Below are 20,752 nucleotides of genomic sequence, written 5' to 3'. Positions count from 1 at the left end.
TCCTGCTTGCTATAGAAAAAGATATCAAGATCAATCATAGTGATGTCATCAACATCTTTAAAGACATGGCACCGAGGAGGATGCTGCTTTAGAGAGTGGTAATGATCACTCTTCACTTCAAAATGACACACAAAAATTCTCACACTGCTATGATAAGGCAGCCGGCAGTTCCACATGCAGCATGTTTCATTCCCATGTGTTCTAATGTGCTTTTGTGTATGCTGCCTTTAGCTCGAGACCCTCGGCTCCACCCCCTCAGCTCCACCTCTAGACTGTGCACACCTGGAGTCCTGTCTGTCTGCTGTTGCCTGCTGTTGCCTGCTGCCGCCTGCTGCCCGGTATCCCTGTCCCGGCAACAGTTTAGCAGCTCTTTTGTTATTCTTTGTTTTGTGTTGAGCCAGGAAGCCTGCCATTATGTTTGTGCCCACTTTTCTCCTGGTTCTGTGTTGCTAGGGAGGATTAGAACATGTAATTTAATTTCGAAAGTTGTCTTTTGTTTCTAGTCAGGGATAGGCTACGTTTTGTTTTTTGTTTTTGTTTTTGCCCGTGGATCTCCCTGAAGACAAGCGCTTGAGTTTGGCAATAAACACCCCTAACTTGGACTACATGACTCCTACTGTTTTTGACATGGTACTATGTTACTCCCCTTACCCCTAGCCCACTTAGGGGACGTAACACTGCCCTTATTTTTCACTGAGCACCTGCCCCCCAAAATGTCTGTGCATGCCACTGGTCTAAGCAGATGATTTTTCAGTCTGCAACGAAAGATGTGCAGGGTCCTGATTTCGGCGGGGAACTTGTGCCGCCCTCGTGGGCCCAGGACAGCAAACCATCGGGATTTAGTGGCAGCGGGTGACCCTCATATTTAGGGAGTAGCGAAACAAGGGTTGGTGCACAGAGCGCAAAGGTACGCATTACGCACCCACCAGCTCCCCACCGAACACTTTGACGACCATGGTCGAAGATCCAGGTCATATGGACGTTGTACCATGACATGACCTATTTTTGACCAACTCCAACTTGGCCGTATATTAAATGAATCTAACTAGTTTGTATGTCAATTATATATATTATACCAATATTGTAAAATATATTTAAAAAAAAATAATAATAAAGGTAGATTTTAATCATATGGTTCGTAAAGCTCTTCATAGCTCCAGGATTACTCAAACTAATGTTCATCATTCCGAACGTTTTCTCTTGAAGTAGTAATGTCGAAGATCTTTGTGTCGCCCTCTTTGGCGCCACCTATGGCAAAAAGAAGGCTGTGCGCTGCTACACACACAGGTGAGTTGAAGAGCAAGTCTGTTGCGGGGGCTCCGCCATGCCGTCTCTGCCGTAACAAACACTGCTGGGTGATAGGAAATCCATCACTAACTAGGCCGCTTGTGATTTGAATCTGTGAAGGTAAAGTCACCACCGAAACCTAGTTCGTAACATTCACATTACTGCGAATGCAGGGGCTTTCATAATTGTCACCAATCACCATTGTGATCCCTAATTATGCGGGGGATAGTGACTGAACTGACATTTATCAAAATCTAAATCTTTGGAGATCTTCGAGATTATCACTTTAAATACGGCCCTCTGATTTGTAAAAAAAAAATGTTCACCACAGATCCATTTATGCTAACAATATGAGCGTTTAATGTAGGCTAGTGGCTAACAATATGGATACAATTGATACAAACTGGCAGCGGACAGCATGAGGATGAAGGCCGGTAATGTAAGTTAACAATATCACTTTAACTAACACACTAACTAATGGCTAACTACATGACCATGAAAACAGTTAATGTATACCTAGGGTAAAAGGAGCTGTGGGTAAGATTTGAGAATTATAAAGAGATATATACTTGATAACTCCAAAAAGAATTGCCCACCCTCTCCATTCCCTCCCTCCCTGTGTTTCTCTGCCATTGCAAAGTATTGAATTCATGCAACAGCCTCAAAACGAAATGGTCTCATACAAAGGTCAACTCAAAACAGATATTCCCAAAGACCATTTTACTCTGGTGAAAAAATTCCACAACAAATTCCACAAAGATTCTTGCTCTTCCCAGGTCTTTAAAATCCAACAGAATTACAGTAAGCACAGTTGCTGTAGGCCAACAGTTAACGGCATGAAAGTAAAGGTAGTTGCTGTAAGGTATACGGCTAATGGGATGACAGTGAAGGTAGTTGCTGTAGGCTAACGGCTAAGGGCATGAATTTAAAGGTAGTTGCTGTGGGCTAAGGGCCAGCGGCATGAGGAGCTTCAGATCAGCTTGACGTAGTTCGCGGGCAACATGCCACGCTGGCCCGTGCGCTGGTTCAGCCCGAACATCCAGCCCTGGTCGATGGACTGGGGCTCCAAGATGACATCCCCCACCTGGAGGCTCACCTCGTCAGCATCGGCTGGAGCATAGCTGTACAGTGCCTGGAACCGCGGCCTCTGTATAGAGATACACAACGATAGATACACATGGATATACATAACTCATAGATACACTGCTGGAGAAAAGCTGCACAGTGCTCAGAACCTCCTCATATACACCGTTTTTTTTTAAAAAGGTGAGGAATATGTATAGTATATAAATATGCATATAAATATGTGTGTATATATATATATATATATATATATATATATATATATATATGCACATTGTGCTCTGGCAATGTAAATCTATTTTTTCCATGCCAATAAAGCAGTTGGTATTGAACTGTGGATCACAAGGTATACTGTCCCTACCGCTCCACCAGAGGGCGCTGTGGCAACAGGAGCTGCGGGCCCGGGAGTCGGACGGAACATCTGCTGTTGCTGTTCCTCGCAGTCTACAGAATTACACAGAAGGGAAAGAATCCCGCAACGGAACTAAATAAACAGAAATATACCAACGTTTTCGTTCAAAGAAACAACAACAAAAAATAAGTCAGACCTTGCCTGTTTTCGGGTGGCGGTGCGTCACTTCTAACCTTACTCTTCTCAAACTCCTCATGGTACTTGATCTGCGTGCACGAACACAAACACACACACACACACACACACACACACACACACACACACACACACACACACACACACACAAACTGAAGCAATATAAATCTCAGCAAGATACCCCTGAAATAAGTAGTAGGCTATTCTTGAAATCATGCATTATATTATTTATTTTTATTTGGTAAGAGAAGGAGGGGGAAAGAGAGAGGAATCTGGGAGTGAGTGAGGGAAGGAGGGAGGGAGGAAGACAGAGAGAGGAGAAAGAGGGAGAGAGGAAGGAAGAAAGAGGAAGAGAGAAAGGGAGAGAGGGAGGGAGGGAGAGAGAGAGAGAGAGGGGGATCCTACTGTGCTCTATTCTGGTTCGACCAGAGAGAGAATCTAAACTCATTAAAAACAGTTCAGAAAGAAATCCACAGAACTGAAAGAACAGAGGAGAGTGAGGACAGAAGCAAGGAAATTAACAGAGAAATAATGAAAGATATAAGGGAGAGAAAAGTAAAGAAAGGGAACAGAACGAATGAAAGAATAAATGGTTTACTTCCAGCCTTCTGTTTATAGCTGGTCCCGGGAGAGATCAGAGCAGGCGTGTGTGTGTGTGTGTGTGTGTATGTGTGTGTGTGTCTCCAGCTGGGATACTGTGACCATATAGGGCAGCCATTCCTCTGAGGTCGAAGCATTGGGTCTGAGAGAGACTCCAGATCTTAAGCGCTTACCCTCTCACCCCTCCATCTCACCCTTTCATCCCTTCATGTCTCACCCCTCCATCTCACCCTTTCATCCCTTCATGTCTCACCCTTCCACCTCCCAGCCCTACAACTCTCACTCCTCCATCTTTCACCCCTCAACCTCTAAATCATCCATCTCTCACTCCCTCTCACCCCTCCTCCATTTTTCACCTTCCGACCCCTCCTTCTCTAACCCCTCTACCCTCCCCCAGCAGAAGAATTTAAATGAAGGGTTAGTCAAGTTAAATTATTAAATTATTATATTATACTGGCCAAGTTAAGTAAGGGAACAGGGTTAGTTATGTTAAGTTAAGAGGACTCACGTTGCTGATCAGGTCCTGGGTTTTCTTCACCCTCTGCATCTCGGGCGTATCCGTGACAACGCTGAAGCCCCGCCCCCTGCTCCGCTCAAAGTCTTCTTTGTACAGGGCCTGACACACAAAAAACACATACACATCCACACAAACACACACACACACACAAACACGTCATGTGGTGTGAGGGTGGGAAGGACTTTTATGGTTGTAAACAGAACCAGAGGAGGAGGAGGAGGAGAGGAAGGACCGAACGACCAGAGGGAAGAGCTGACGCACCCCATCTTTCCCCAGCCTAAACCGTCCTAGCCCACACTTACCTATAACCACCCTATCCCTACCCACCCTATCCCACCCTATCCTAGAGTTACCCAGCCTAACTAACCCTATCCCACCCTAACCCACCCTATCCTAGAGTTACCCAGCCTAACTCACCCTATATCACCCTAACTCACCGTATCATACCCTAACTCACCCTAACTCACACATCTCACCCTAACTCACCCTATTACACCCTAACTCACCCTATCTCACCCTAACTCACCCTAACCCAACCTAACTGACCCTATACTACACTAACCCACCCTAACCCACCCTATCTCACCCTAACTCACTCCATCTCACCCTAACCTACCCTAACTCACCCTATCCCACCTTAACTCACCCTTACTCACCCTAACCCACCCTAACTGACTCTATACTACACTAACCCACCCTAACTCACCATATCTCACCCAAACTCACCCTATTACACCCTAACTCACCCTATCTCACCCTAACTCACCCTATTACACCATAACTCACCCTTTCTCACCCTAGCTCACCCTTACTCACCCTAACCGACCCTATACTACACTAACCCATCCTATCTCACCCTAACTCACTTTATCTCACCCTATCTCACCCTAACCCACCCTAACTCACCCTATCACACCCTAACTCACTCTAACTCACACATCTCACCCTAACTCACCCTATACTACACTAACCCACCCTAACTCACCCTATCTCACCCTAACTCACTCTATCCCACCCTAACCCGAGGCTCAGCCTCTGCCTTTCATCAGCCTCCCAGTGCGACTCATCCTGAACATGGCTCTGGTGCAATGATGAGTCCTATCCCTGAGATGATGGAGGTTAATTCTTTAAGGGTTTATTGAGGTACTGAACACAATGTGGGCATGCAATCTTTAATTTGTTTTAGGGGATTTTAATAGGTGGATTTCTACAGTAGCTCGTGTAAACGAGTTAGTGGTTTCTACTGCAAATAACAGATTGGTCCAAATGATTGGTCCAAACAAATGTAAAAATGTAAAAGTTTGATTTGAGCAAGTCAGCTATCAGACTTTATATTGTTATATTAAAATAATTATTATATTATAATCAGCTCAACCCTAACCTAAACTAACTCTGTATCTGTGTGTGTGTATTTGTGAATGTGTGTGTGTGTGTGTGTGTGTGTGTGTGTGTGTGTGTGTGTGTGTGTGTGTGTGTGTGTGTGTGTGTGTGTGTGTGTGTGTGTGTGTGTGTGTGTGTGTGTGCTACCTGGCTGTTGAGCATAGTCTGCTGTTTGAGGCGGAGGTTCTCTGGGGTGTCGGTTACCATGGTGAAGGAGGATTTGGGGTAATGCCTGAAACAGGGAGAGTTGCTTATTAACCAAAAACTGTCCAATCAGATGGAGGGAGTATACTTCATTAAAAAAGAAGAGAGGGAGGAGGAGGAGGAGAAGGAGCAAAATGTTCATTCTTTCAAGGTAACCTTTACACTCCTGTGTGTGTGTACGTGTGCGTGTGCGTGTGTGTGTGTGTGTGTGTGTGTGTGTGTGTGTGTGTGTGTGTGTGTGTGTGTGTGTGTGTGTGTGTGCGTGAAGGTCATATGGTACTGTTTGTTGGTTCTGATGAGCTGTAGTGGTTCTAGTCTGTATTGATTGGCTGTAGTGGTTCTAGTCTGTATTGATTGGCTGTGGTGGTGGCTTAAGTTTATTGTGATTGAATGTATAATTGTTGTGGTTGGTTCTGCTTGGCTGCAGTGATGGTTCTAATGCCTGTGATTGGCTGTAGTGGTGGATATAGTGGTTGTGATTAGCCTATAGGGTTCTGGTTGGTTCTGATTGGCTGTAGTGGTTCTAGTGGTTGTGATTGGCTGTAGTAGTTCTAGTGTTGTGATTGGCTGTAGTGGCGGTTCTAGTGGTTGTGATTGGCTGTAGTGGTTCTAGTGGTTGTGATTGGCTGTAGTTGTGGTTCTAGTGGTTGTGATTGGCTGTAGTGGTGGTTCTAGTGGTTGTGATAGGCTGTAGTGGTGGTTCTCGTGGTTGTGATTGGCTGTAGTTGTTCTAGTGGTTGTGATTGGCTGTAGTGGTGGCTATAGTGGCTGTGATTGGCTATAGTGGTGGTTCTAGTGGTTGTGATTGGCTGTAGTGGTTCTAGTGGTTGTGATTGGCTGTAGTGGTGGTTATAGTGGCTGTGATTGGCTCTAGTGGTGGTTCTAGTGGTTGTGATAGGCTGGTCCAGTACTTACATGGAGCAGTAGGGTTTCTTGCCAAAGCCTTTGTAGGTTGTCATACTGAGCGCCATTTTACAGACCTCACAACTGAAGCAGCTCCTGTGCCAGAACTAGAGAGAGTTAGGTTATTGTAAAATCAATAAAGATCACATCATATCTGCAGTTCTATCACATCATTCGGGATAAATCGAATTTGTCGTTCTGTATCGCATAGTTATATTGGATATGTAGTTCTTTTATCACATTGCTTTATCACATTTGTAGTTGCATATATGATTTTATTTCTAGTTGTTTCTTATTGGGTTGATAATATTCGTTTTTTAACCTACAGAATTACTTATTGAGGAAGTTTAACTATCATTCATGAATGAAGGTGCACCATGGTTTAGACCTTTTAACATAGACTTTACAGTGTCCCACACTAGGCAAATGATTGTCCCACATTAGGAAGCTGCACATTTTCTCAGACAGTTTGGCACTAAGAGCACTGATATCTATATCATTTATTTTATGAATGTGTTATCTGCATTTTCTCTTTTGATTTGATTAGGACACCCCCTGAGGGTTTCAAAAAGGTATTGGATGTGGATTTAATGTGTTGCCTTCACATCGTAATATTCTACAGAAGTCTGAAAAGCAAAAAATGTCCCACATTAGGGCAATCCACCCTACATATAAATTATTGTTATCATGTAGATCTCCCATCCCCTTAGTTATGGCCGCTATTTAACATCTTCTGGGGCCATATAAAACACATACAATACCTACTATACAAAAGTAATATATTAATTTACTTAAAACCTTTCATAAAAATGTACAACATTTTTGAAGGCCCATACAAGTTTCACAACGATTTTCATCTCCACAACATAGAAGGCTACGTCAAAACATGTATGAAATATCAAAAACTTTGAGACAGTGGCATCCTCAGCCTACCTTGTCGAGGCAGTTAACCTTCTCCGTCGGGTACACGGCTTTGCTGCATCTTCCACACGGTGGATTCATAGCGGGAGGTGTTCACAATAATCCCCTGGACACGAAGCTGAATCGATAAGTTTTAACAGTGATTTTTTAGCGCTGTGTTGGACGGGACTTTGAGAGGAGACTGGGTTGAGACGAGGAGGAGTCTTGTTGGGGTTGAGTTTGGGAGCAGGAATGATGTGAATGAAGGATGGGTGAGCTCAGGGTCTCGGGAATGTCCTTACATGGTGTAGACCAGTGGAGATACAACAAGCATATAAGAACCCGGGACAGAGAGAGACAGAGAGAGAGGTCCGGAGCCTGTTCCTTAGCAGATGTAGGTCTAGAACAGTTAGAACTAGAACTGCAGTAGTTTGATTTTGGATTGCAGACACAAAATAGGCCTACTGTTAGTTATGTCAAACTAGCGGTGGGGCTGACCAACAGGCTTTCTACAATAGGCCACTTTACAATCTTGTTTCTTGTCCCCACATTTTCAGGGATTATCAGTTATTTGGCAAACCACTTAGACCTTAAAATACAGTTTGTTGAATGTCGAAGTGTTTGTTACGTCGCTATTATCGTTGTGGACTATACGACGGGTCAAACAATATATACTAATTATGTATATAATATATTCAAATTATTTCACAGTAGTAGAGCAGCGGGGGTATAGCTCAGTGGTAGAGCATTTGACTGCAGATCAAGAGGTCCCCGGTTCAAATCCGGGTGCCCCCTCAATTTTTTTCATCCGCTTCGATCTGTCCTTCTTATGTGAAATAGACCGTTAGCGATTGTTATCGAAATACAATCAAACAATATGCGGTAAAATATTCAACGCACTCTCATCGATGACACTATAGGTCCACAGAGGGAAGGCAGCCTCTGTTTTCGGATCGCGCAGTCAAGCTGTTTTCGGCAGGATATTATAAATGGTTATTAGGCTGTGATCTAGATATCATTATTTTTTTTAAATAATATTATTGATATGATAATAATTATATATTATCAATAATAATTATATTAATAATATTAATAAATAAATAAATTGAACTAAATATTATAACTATAAAACGAAGTGCCTTCCCCTCCCTGAGGTCTGTTTGGGCTGAAAGAGCATCTAATTAAGGAGATGGAGCAGACGTAAAAGGATCATTGATTACAGCAACCTTCCTTCATAACGCTGGTACTGCACAAGATCAGCAGCAACCCTTAAAATTACACAATACCAGTTATTAGAGAGCACTTTGGCAATCAAATGGTATTATGAAGCTGTAACTCAGAACTGTCATGTTGTGGAGAAGCTTGAATGAGAAAATGGGAAGAAGATTACTTACTGAGATGTGATGTCACAAAATCGTGTGGCCTTGGCACAACACATCTCCATAATTACAGGCACAGGCTCCTTTTATCATGAGGACACAGTTTGCTGAGATGGAGAAAGAAAAATAAAGTGTAGGCCTATTATTAATGTGAAAACTCATCAACGACTACATATGACTACCACCACTGGCATTAGATACATTTCGATATATTAGATATATATGACATTCGTCATATGAGAAGATGTAAGCCTAGAGTATTAAAACCCATAGGGAGCAGAAAGATAGTATTTACAGACCAGAAGTAATTCATGAATACCAATGGAAAGCGAGTGTGACGAACGTTAAGACGGAGGGTGATGAGAGACTCCGCCTGTACGTAGGTTCCCTCCCAAACCCCCGCAGCGTGTTCTACAAGCTTCTCAAGCGCCATGCTGGTTTGAAATCCTCACAAAAGGCAACATGACATGAAGATTGCCCCTAAGTACTGCTTCTGACTAACAGGCATAGGCTACTTGCAAAGCTCCACTCTTCAGAAACAGGTTTTTTTTTTCTAAACTCCACAGGGCTTCCAACATCAGAAATAAGTAGTTTGACAAAACGTTGCTCCATTTGAGTTATAAGTAGAGCTAAAAGCTATAGAGACGACCATCAACACAGGTTCAGTGAAAGGAACCACCAGCGACTCCACTTTCTGCGGCAGCTTAAAAAGTTTAGAGTCAGCCGAGTTGCCATGACCCACTTTTATAGGTCAACTATTGAAAGCGTGCTCACTTTTTCTAGAAAGTAATTTCTACCTCACCCAACAGGGGGTTCCAGTAGGCACACTGCAAGTCTCCATCAGGTCGTGGTAGCCATCGTAACCCACACACAGGTACCCACTGCTTCACAAGATGAATAGGTTCAATAGAGAGCTTTTTGAATAGGCCATTCTCTTTATTGGAGCATCACCCCGCAGTAAAAAAAAAAAAAAAAAAAAAAAAAGGAACAACCCTTATGCACTGTTACAAAAGAGCCTAATGATACCTGCTGGTGTACTTCAATGGGTTCAACCATATATTTCCACAAAACTCTCATTTGATAGTTATTGAATGAATTCATTAATAATACCACTTAGCAGAGATGTCCTGATTCTCTATCTTCTGACCCATCAAAAGACCTATGTCTCCTATAGCCATTCAGAAGACTCCAGTGAAGTCCCTACCTGTCCAATGATGGTTCCTACACTTGGACCTGTTCCTGCTGATTGGACGACCTGTTTCACTCGCTACTGGATCCCAATGAAAATCCTTTGGATATTTCTTCATGCCCCAACAAGACAGAAACAGCTGAGAAACATGCAATAACAGAGAGATCCATATGTGTGTGTGTGTGTGTGTGTGTGTGTGTGTGTGTGTGTGTGTGTGTGTGTGTGTGTGTGTGTGTGTGTGTGTGTGTGTGTGTGTGTGTGTGTGTAAATGTGTGTGCATTTATATGTATAGATATGCATGAATGTGTGTGTGTGTGTGTGTGTGTGTGTGTGTGTGTGTGTGTGTGTGTGTGTGTGTGTGTGTGTGTGTGTGTGTGTGTGTGTGTGTGCATTCGTGCCAATGTGTGAGCTCACACCTCCTCTCCCTCATTGCCCCTAGCTGGTCCTGTCTGTCACAGCAACACACCCAAGACCAGCGGAGGGAGCAACATAATATTCTGAGACGAGTGCAAATATGCTATTACTGACAAGCTTGCAACTGTAAGTTGATCAGCTCATGTATACATTTGTAATTAACTGTCTCCGTCTTTCAAATGACAGTCTAATTAGTCTATGACTTACCCGTGTTTTAGCACCGCTCTGGTCATGGAGTTTCGTTCAAAAGAGGCTGAGGCTTTTTAGGTCGGGGAGAATCTGGTTCAGCAGTTGATCCAGTTTGATAGTTCGCTTCCATGGCTTCAGCACGTTGTGTTTGTGTGCAATATATTAAAGGTGTCATTGCATCGTTTTTTCATTAATTTTGCGCTGGTCATAGTAGCAATGAATGCCCTGTGAGCAGTGTGCGAAATACGTGGGGGTCCGGGGGGGCTGGGCCCCCCCGATTAACCCATGAGACCCCCTGAAAGCCTCAAAAGCAAAATTTGAAGGGGGTCTCAAATTTCGTAAAAAAAAGAAAAGAAAAAATGAGCTGGTGTCCAGTAGCCTATTCAGCCTATTCAGAATTTTAAACATTTATTCACAAATATGTTCTATTTTTTGCCAAGCGGAGCCAGCCAGTCCTGTGCGCGTATGCAAATTAGCCATGTGCGCCAAACAGAAGAAGGGCCCTATCTTGCGCCTGGTGCAATTGACTTTCTACACCGACATGTGTCGTTGCTAGTTTGCACCCAGCGCAAAGCTGATTTTCCCCCGCAGCAACCAGGCACCACTACACTTGCGCCTGGAGAGGCGTGTCGGCGAAAAGCAGGGGCGTGTGCCGGCGCAAATGATACTTGGTGCTATTTTAGTGATCAAAAAAATGCAATGCAATTGCGCCACTGACCGAAAAATACCTGGTCTATAGCGGATAGCGCAGTTGTTGTTGCTATTTTGACGTGCCATGGCAGGTCGGAACTACAACATAGCCTACGCTTACACACACGTAGGCTATACACACAGGCATGCAAACTAGTCACATGTTTTTTTTTTACCTGCGCGCATGTCCAAAAAAAAAAACATGCGTGTGCAGGGCAAAAAAAAAACATGCGCGCAGGTCAAAAAAAAAACAACCGCTGAAAAAAACAAACAGCATGCATACTCTAAGTGACCTTTCGTATTTCAAAAGTAAAAAGTACTAAACGGTTTCTCGGGGAATGAGACCTTTAAATTCAATTCTATTCGAGATACTTTATTCATCCCCGGGGGGAATGAATAAATATTGGTCAACCCAGTGTGCTCCGAAAACATCAATACTAATAATCATGGGGCTTAGTTCTTGTCTGGACAGTTATGATGAGGATCCAGGAGAACAGGAATCCATTGTTTTGTACATAACTTTATTATCTCTGGAGAATGAGACACAAAAAAAGCAACCTCTGAACATGTATTTGAGAGGTTTGCACTTCTCAAATATTTCCCAACGCTACCACATTCACAATCTCATGTGTTAGTTGTGTGAGTGTGTCTCCAGAGTGTTTTTGGGTCTTGGACAAGTTGTTACACTACAGAAGGGTATTCCTGCATTTGAAGAATAAAACACAGTGCCAAAGACAAGGCATTCAGTTCCACAGGGGGACGATACAGATTTTCAAAACAAACAAGTTTACATCTTCTATTCTCTACTCAAAACGTCAGTATAAAAGTATATGTACAGGTTATTTATATATATTTAGCACATACTCTTGTCCGCAGCGACTTACAACCATTCATAAACACATTCAAACACAGACGGCGGTGTCAACCACACACACGCGACATCTAGACAGGAGCCAGGGATCGAACTAGCAACCCTCCGGTCAACCTGCTTTACCTCCTAAACCACTGCCACCAGTCTGAATGAGAGAATGGGGCGGAGAAGTTTCAGTCTGCATGCAGCGGGACCTCGTGAGGAGGTATCTCTACAGGGTCTGGGAGATGGATGAGAAAAGACACCTGCATGGTGCACTCTGGACTCTCCTGCTCACTACTGCGCATGCCCTGTCCCAGGCCTTGCCTCAGATCTAGTTCCTGACCCTGACCGAGGCCCTGCTTCAGACCCAGGTCCTGACCAAGACTCAGGCCCTGTTCCCGGCTCTGCCCCAGACCCCGACCCAGGTCCTGATCCAGGTCCTGATCCAGGCCTGGGCCCAGACATTGACCTAGGCCCTGACCCGAGCTCTGTCCAGGCTCCTGACCCAGGCCGTGACCCCTACCCTGCCTCCGGCCTTCCCTCAGGCTTTGAGCTCTGCTCTGTAGCAAGATGGGGTCTGGAGGTCTGCTATTCTGACCCATCACCCTCGTGGGGGAGTCTGAAGGTAAGCACCCCCCGACACAGATGACCCGGCCAGGGATGAAGGAGGAGGATGAGGAGGAGGATGAGGAGTGGTTGCAGTCCGGGACCGAGGCGATGGAGAAGGTGTGGACCCGGGAGTCAGAGGCCGTTAGTCACTGTCCACAACACGCCGTCGCCGGATCCCCCCTCCAGCTGGATAGCTTCCTCTGCAGCTCCGACCTCACCTACACACACACACACACACACACACACACACACATGCAGACACACACCGACACCCACACACACACACACCCAGGGCAGTTGCTAGGAATTCTGGGCCCCCTGAAAGAATATCGGTGTGGGCCCCTCTCCGCCATTCATTGGCACCTTAAATGTTCTTGTTTTTCAGTGTTCTTGACGGTGCCTGGTGTAATACACCCAATTTGTTTCCTTTTTTACATTTAACGACTTAACAAGTCAGAGTATTATTATGTAAATTATGTATTATTAATTGTCTTATTCTCATTTCCCTGATTTGCAACACGTTATTACACCTCTGATTGCAAATACATTTTCAATTAACCACTCAACAAATAGGTGTGGGTATTTTATTGTATTTAACAATCAAGCACTGATATGCAAAAATAATAAATGTAGCATTTAACTTAAATGTGCAAGTGAAACAAAGAGCACATGGAATACGTTGTTGTAAAACAAATATCAAAAACAACAACAGGCCTCATCTAATCTCAATTAAAGTTTAAATTTGATTGTTTGTTCACTGTAAGTCTCATCGCTCACTCACTTCCGATGAGGAAGAACCATGGGAAGAACCAGGCACGTGCACACATAGGGCCCTAGGGGTGCTTGAGCCCCTGCCCTTTTTGCCTCGTAAAAAGTGCCCTCTGAGTGTTCTTCAACAATCGCGCCCGCAAAAGTGCTCGTCCGCGATCGAACGCCCCCGTTAACAATAGCGCTCGTCCGCGATCCAACCCCCCTCCCCCCCCTCAACAATCGCGCCGCAATAGCGCTCGTCCGCGAAATTAAAATAAGAATATTGTATGATTTGTGGCTTTGTTTTAATTCGGATTAATTCATATAAATATATATTAGTTCAGTGTATGCATAATCATTTTGTCATAGAGGCTACTGGGGGCTGTGTGTGGGCCCTAGGGGGCTGTGGGCCCTTATAATTGTCATAACCTTTACCCCCTATACGACGGCGCTGCACACACCTAACCTTTAAAAAAAACTGTCTGGAACAGTGGTGAGGTGTGAGTGTGGAAATTGAAAACTCACCTCTTTATTGGTGTAGCAGTAGAGCACGGAGACCAGGAAACCCTGAGAAAAGAAAAGGTCCTCAGTCCTCAGGCGAAGCATGAATGTAAATAGAAAGCAACCTTGAACAGAATATAAAAAGGTCATCTGTGACTCCCTGGAGGAAGCGGACGTTGTGAACCTGGAAAGAGTTGAGGAAGAGGGTGAAGAAGACTTTGACGTGGCGCAGGAGCCCCGTTGTCTGTTCGTCCGTTGCGAAGACGAAGATGGCCTCATGGATCCCGAAAAGAGGGATGAGGGTCAACGTGGCCTTTGCCAGTCTGTGGAGAGGAAGACAATTCTTTATATTCACCACATACACATACACATGAATGGTGGAATTAAAGTGGCAATGCTTACGGGATTGTGCAAAGACAACAAGTACATTTATTCAGCTCATCTCTCGATATCTGTGGCGTCAGTGGCGTCACTAGGCTGTTTTATTCGGGGCTAAAGCCCCGGATCAAATTGAAATAGCCCCGAATCTATTTTTGTTTGAAAAAATAATAATAAACCCTAACCCTAAAAAAAAGAGAATTCAACCTTCTGTCCACCGCCGCCCCCCGTCAACAATCCCATCCGCCCGCGATCCCCCCCCCCCTCCCCCCCCCCGTCGTCCCACTGAGCCCCGGATGTTTAAGAAACCTAGAATCGCGCCTGTCTGTCATCTCATTCATATTAAACCTCTTTCTCTCTTTCTCTCTCTCTCTCTCTCTCTCGCTCTCTCGCTGTCTCTCTCTCTCACACCTTTCTCTACGAGTAAAAAGGCAATCTATTTTCCCTGTTACCAATAATCGAAAATCCTGTTTAAGTAAGTGGTTGCACATTACCGAAGTTTGTAGTCTGGGTATCCGTTCTGGTTACTGGCTCTTAGTTTGGACAGAATCACCTTCAGGATCATCATGAAAATTAACAAATTGATCTGGTGGAAAGGGAAATCTACCCGTCAAACATAATATATTCCAGGTGGTTATGGTGTGAATTGAACAGTGTTCTTGTATGGACTCACCAGTGAAGCCAGCAAGATGGGCAGCCTGATGATCCACCAGCAGTTCATGTTCTGGTTCAGCGCCCAGCACCTGCATACACACACACACAGGCTGGTCTCAGTGACCCTGGCATGGACAACCAGGGCCCCATAAACCACAAGGACCCCGTAAAACAACACAAAACATAGTGACCCCACAAAACACATGGACTCGACAAACTACATGGACCCAACTAAACATATGGACCCCACAAACTGCATGAACCCCACAAAAACATGGAACCCACAAAACACATACAAGTAATCAACCCCATAAAACACCTAGACCCCTCAAACCACAACAGATCCCACAAAACACCTGAATCCCATAAACTGCATGAACCCGACAAAACATATAAAACCAATGGACACCACAAACAACATGGACCCCACAAAACACATAAAACACACAGCGCCCCTTCTTACTCTTTATTTTCCTTCAGAAGCTTCACCAGAACCCAGGGAAGGACAAACAGAAGAGGAGTGCCTGAGAAAATAGCGAAATACAAAATCTGACTCCTCATATAAACACATAAACTCCTCATATCATGACACTTCCCAAACTATAACGTTAATCACTACAAAAACACATATCCTAACTCCTCTTTTGATGGCATGTATATAAACTCATACTCAATCAATACCCTTAACAACAAACACATTAAATACGTGTGTAAATATAACGGTGAGGACTCCACTGTCAACATGGACGGCTAGCTGAGCCATAGACCTCTTTTATTTATTTATTTATTGGTTTATTTCAGGGACATTGCACACTAATCAACAGTCAAACTGTAAGTGAGCCAGAGAGTGAGCCTAAGAGCCTCTGAAGAATAAGTCCCGACTCTGAGGCTCCCGGTTCCCTCTGTGAAATGGCTATGGGAAATAACATGGTGTTTTTGAATGATCGTACATATCAAACTCTGTAGGTGGCAAAGAAGTAAAAGCTGCATCCCGTTTTGAACTACACACTTCTTCCATCTAGTTTCCACTGAAGTTTTGGATCGTCTCATGTGACGTTAGAGTAGTTAACTATTATGAAGAAGCATTATGCTAACACGGATCTGCGCAGACTTCGGACGTCACGACTTTCCCAAATGTGTCGTTCAAATCGTGATGCAGCTTTTACTTCTTCGCCACCTACAGAGTTTGTTATGTATGATCATTCAAAAATGGCATGTTATTTCCCATAGACATTTAACCGGGAGCCTCGGAGACGGGACTTATTCTTCAGAGGTCTATGGGAGCCTTACCCCAGCCCAGGCAGATGTACGGCAGGTATTTGTTGTGGTCGATGAACACTGAGCCAATGAGCACTGAGTGCAGGTACACCGCTTCTCCAAAGAACCAGAAGTGATTGGCCAGAACACAGTACTGCATCACCACCTGGGCAATCCGGCAGCCAATAGCAGCCTAGCAGGAATTAAAACATGTTTTATGGAATGGCAACGCATCATATCACATCTCATGTTCTACTCAAGTTCCCGATTTAATCTGTATGGATTCTATCAGTTTAAATCTTGTTAATTATGTAAGCGATGGTCTATGAAGTCTTGCAGAGCCAGCCTTTATGGACTTTAGCGTAAAACTTACCGGCTCTGCAGCATGTCATATGACGCGCGTCAAGTGCCGCCCCTAGTACCAATAAGAAGCATCGCGCTGCAGCGTCAACAGGAAGACCTAGGCAAGCAAACTTGTCACCTTGCGGCGGAAAAAAGCTTTTTCAGGGGCGGTGACGCTGTGCAATAGGACAGTGGCTTGAAGGGTCGCTGGCCGGCACGCAGGCGAGCGCTGGCACGTGCCTAACTGCCGCTGGTGTGGGGGTTGTACATCGAAAATAATAGGGGTGTCTGGGGCTTTTGGGCTTAAGTGTGCCTGAACCACCTACTTGTAAGGTCCTGATTGGCATGGAAGCAAGACCAGCACCCCCAGACCATACACAGAGAAAGGTATACTTCAAAAAGTATAAAGTATATATATATAGTATGCTCAGGATTTCAATGGGATGAACAACAATTGCTCAGTGGTCTACGCAAAAAGGAAGAAATGAACACATGGATCTAAATAGGAATAAAGCTAATTTACCCCGCATCGTGCCTGAATTTGTTTATTTTTCTTTAACTGACAAGGCTAATGATAATTCACATTGGGTCCTAAATGTTATTGCCTGATCTCGTGGCTATGGGTGTGATTGTAATCTAGCCATTGTTAGCTTGGCAACTGTTTCTATAAACATATTTACTGTTCCAAAAGCGATATATTGTTGTTGTTTCTCTTTCTACTGACAAATGTTGCTTTGGATGAAAGCATCTGCAGAATTCCCTAAATGTAAATGTAAAATGTAAATGATTGGCTGACCTGGTGGCGGAGCGCGTGATTGGCTGACCTGGTGGCTGAGCATGTGATCGGCTGACCTGGTGGCTGGGCGGGTGATTGGCTGATTCAATGGCTGAGCATGTGATTGGCTGATTCAATGGCTGTGCGTGTGATTGGATGACTTGACGGAGGAGTGTGTGATTGGCTGACCTGGTGGCTGTACATGTGATTGGCTGACCTGGTGGCCGTGCGTGTGATTGGCCGAGTCGATGGCTGAGCATGTGATTGGCTGGCCTGGTGGCCGGGCGTGTGATTGGCTGATTCTATGGCTGGGCGTGTGATTGGCCAAGTCGATGGCTGAGCATGTGCTTGGCTGACCTGGTGGCTGAGCATGTGATGCAGGTCGGCCTGCTGCATGATCTGGCGGCCCCAGTGCCGCTCCAGCAGTGTATCCTTGACGATGACGGAGACGGCCCGCAGGATGAAGGACAGGAAGAGGTTGGCGTGGATGTAGTTCCTGGTGCAGTACAACTTCCTGTCGACACGGAACACCAAACAGATCTGGGGCTAGCCATCTCCCAGAGTTTATACAGGAGGGGGAGGAGGTGGATGATGATGATGATGACGATGAGGAGGAGGAGGACGAGGAGGTGGATGATGATGATGATGATGATGATGATGAGGAGGAGGAGGAGGAGGAGGATGAGGAGGAGGAGGATGAGGAGGTGGATGATGATGATGACGATGAGGAGGAGGAGGAGTAGGACGAGGAGGTGGATGATGATGATGACGATGAGGAGGAGGAGGAGTAGGAACTGACCTGAAGCTGAGCAGGAGGAAGAGGAGGATGAGGATGAGGAGGAGCAGGAGAATGATGATATGATGATTAGGAGGCGGTGGATGATGATGATGATGATGATGATGATGATGATGATGATGAGGAGGAGGAGGAGCAGGAACTGACCTGAAGCTGAGCAGGATGAGGAGGGCCATGGTGAGGGTGGAGAGGGAGAGGGAGTAGCCCACCGTGTAGAGCATTCTGAAGCTCACCATCAGCTCCTTGTACCACAGCTGGAGATACATACATACTCGCACATTATTTTTGATTGCACGTTATGGCTGTTCCCCGCCTCACTTGCTCTGATATTTACAAAGGTAAATATCAGAGCAACCGATGCACAAACTATTCAATACAAATCGTCGGGTGTTAAGCCTGATTCACACTAGAGAGAGAGAGAGAGAGAGAGAGAGAGAAAGGGGGGGCCAGTTATGTGTCCGTCGACGGATCTCATTGACTTCGCATGGGGCGCTCTCGAAATGCATTGTGGCGTTACAGTTTGGATAATGCGATCTGATTGGCCTACGGATGTTCAACTTTTCGGGCAGGCGAGGGATCCGTCGACCAATCAGATCGCAGTACGCAAATATACGCAAATACACTTTCGAATGAAATCGCCTTTGTAATACAACCCGGGAAAACACACGGATACGTCAAAAATCCCCCATCCGTCGACGGACGGAGGTAGTGTGAACGTAACGTCAAACGCCAGCTCCTCTCGTCTCCCTCCGACATTCCCGGAGTCCGTAGCAACGCACCTCCTGTGACGTCACTTCCTGTTCCTCCTCACACTGGGAGATGTCCCGCCAGACTTGCCCCGCCTCCTGCAGCCAGCGGCCATCAGACCCGCACATCCTCCTGACAACCCCCTGGGACACTGAGGAGGAGCGCACATTATCACACATGCACAAACACGCTAGACTGGGTACCCCCCGGCCCGTTCTGCCAGCGATTTGAATTCGTCCTGCAGAAGGATCTGGAGAAGAGCAGTACATTTCTTTCTGCTTCCGAAACGTTTTCGCGGGAGCCAATCACCAAGCTGGCTTCTCCCCCTGGCGCACTATTGGCTGGTTTAACACAATGACGACAGGGAAGCAACGGCAAGCAGCCAATTGCGTACAGAGTCAGTTGAACTAGGCCCGTTGATCAAGTCTCTTGTGCTGAGGAAAATTACAGCAGCCTCCCCAGACCAAGCTCACTACCGCGCACAATGAGACAAACAACACACACTCACACACACACACACACACACACACACACACAAAATGGGCACAGGATGCATGGACATACACACACCCACACAGATACACACATAGACATCCACATACACACAAATAGTTAAGTCTGGTCTGCGTGCCTACAGATAGTCTGTGCACATTAAAGGTCCCGTATTATGCCACCAGGCGTGAGTGTGATTAGACATTACAAGCCGTTTTGAAAATCTGTAACAGCTAATCATACTCGCACCTGGTGGTATAATTTGGGACCTTGAAGGATCAGACATCGAACCAAGAACATTTCGCCTTGGTTTTCAGTCTCAGTGTGGTGGATGCATTCTGTTGGAGCTGACCAATAGGAGAGCGGTGTTCAGGCTGACCTTTGTGGAACCAGGGCAGGTAATAGGGGCAGGTCACGTTGGAGGTGGAGCCGGCCGGGGTGTCAGGCCAGCAGGCGTAGCGGTCAAACGTTCGGTTACACAACAACCCTGGACACACAGACACAAACACACACTCAGAAACCTCAACACACACGTACACACACGCACACACACACACACACACACACAAACCAAGATATACCTCAACACCCACACACACACACAAACCGAGATATACCTCAACACACACACACACACTCACACACACACACACACACCTTCTCCTGGGGGCTCCTGGGAGATGGTCTTCATGCAGTTGTCTTTATACTGCACCCACTTCAGGTACGTCTCCTCCAACACATTCCCGCTGATGCCCTCCAGCTGTCAAAATAAAAGACTTCTCATTATCTGCATCCACAATAAAAGACTTTCAATTCCAATTCATGTCAATACAAAATACCTGTTGGCAGGCTCATGTGTACCATGGTGCTGTTAAACTATGTAGAAGCATATCTGGAAGGGTGTGGTGAAGGCATGCTCACCTCTGACAGTTTGAGGAGGAGCAGGATGAACAGTTTTCCTGAGTCCTGTCTCCAGGAGAACACTTGACACATCATGTTCTGTTTTGCTGAGAAGAGATGGTGAGATACTAGAGAACCTCTCTACTAAGATACCAGAGACCACACTAAAACAGTAGAGAACATCTATTTTGAGGAGATACCTGATAAAGTATTATCTCTATAAGAGAGCAGAGATCTTTCTCTAAAGCGACTCACAGTGAATCTTGAAGACACATGCCAGGAAGGAACAGGCATCTGGCTTTAGGATGCCAACAGACGGTGGACATTGGGGTTTGAACTGGGGACTACACTCTCCTGAGAGAACATGGGCAGGTGGGGCTTCACTACAATAACAGCAATTACACCATCCTCCCCCT

The 20,752-nt window shown here is 45.3% G+C and overlaps 2 protein-coding genes and 1 non-coding gene across 4 annotated transcripts; 1 reads left to right on the top strand and 2 right to left on the bottom strand.

The window, feature by feature from the left end:
* Positions 1-1,953: 1,953 nt before the first annotated feature.
* Positions 1,954-7,592, bottom strand: LOC311355533 (LIM and SH3 domain protein 1-like). Of its 2 annotated transcripts, none has more exons than XM_084475291.1 (7): positions 7,455-7,592; positions 6,534-6,628; positions 5,562-5,646; positions 4,026-4,133; positions 2,919-2,988; positions 2,732-2,814; positions 1,954-2,434 (listed from the first exon to the last, which is right to left on the bottom strand). In XM_084475291.1, exons 1-7 carry the CDS (start codon positions 7,521-7,523, stop codon positions 2,258-2,260), a joined length of 687 nt encoding a protein of 228 aa, XP_084331417.1. In that variant the 5' UTR covers positions 7,524-7,592; the 3' UTR covers positions 1,954-2,257. The 2 variants fall into 2 exon arrangements, with proteins under 2 accessions (XP_084331417.1, XP_084331418.1); XM_084475292.1 differs by having other exon boundaries at positions 6,534-6,617; positions 7,455-7,585.
* A 552-nt stretch (positions 7,593-8,144) lies between these two features.
* AC3HAE_025793 (transfer RNA cysteine (anticodon GCA)) lies at positions 8,145-8,216 on the top strand. Its single transcript has one exon. It is a non-coding gene; the product is annotated as a tRNA-Cys (tRNA).
* A 4,674-nt stretch (positions 8,217-12,890) lies between these two features.
* LOC311355912 (glucagon receptor-like) lies at positions 12,891-20,429 on the bottom strand (the record flags this gene model as incomplete). Its single annotated transcript, XM_084475725.1, has 13 exons — positions 12,891-12,962; positions 14,020-14,061; positions 14,180-14,318; positions 14,868-14,959; positions 15,047-15,116; positions 15,491-15,551; positions 16,318-16,477; positions 17,759-17,915; positions 18,345-18,451; positions 18,977-19,095; positions 19,816-19,923; positions 20,094-20,196; positions 20,358-20,429. 13 exons carry the CDS (start codon positions 20,427-20,429, stop codon positions 12,891-12,893), a joined length of 1,302 nt encoding a protein of 433 aa, XP_084331851.1.
* Between the last annotated feature and the right edge of the window lie 323 nt (positions 20,430-20,752).

The sequence above is a fragment of the Micromesistius poutassou genome (assembly GCF_964030765.1).
Source record: "Micromesistius poutassou genome assembly, chromosome: 11".
Classification (NCBI taxonomy): Eukaryota; Metazoa; Chordata; class Actinopteri; order Gadiformes; family Gadidae; genus Micromesistius; species Micromesistius poutassou.
The sequence above is the reverse complement of the archived record's forward strand: the minus strand, read 5'-3'. Positions and strand labels throughout refer to the sequence as shown.

What these genes read in the sequence shown, in the direction of transcription:
- LOC311355533 (XM_084475291.1), bottom strand. Translation starts at nt 7,523, where the DNA reads ATGAATCCACCGTGTGGAAGATGCAGCAAAGCCGTGTACCCGACGGAG. An exon ending in AAGAAACCCTACTGCTCCAT is followed by an intron (nt 5,647 to 6,533) that starts GTAAGTACTGGA and finishes TCCCTGTTTCAG; the next exon opens with GCATTACCCCAAATCCTCCT. An exon ending in GCCACCCGAAAACAGGCAAG is followed by an intron (nt 2,815 to 2,918) that starts GTCTGACTTATT and finishes GTAATTCTGTAG; the next exon opens with ACTGCGAGGAACAGCAACAG.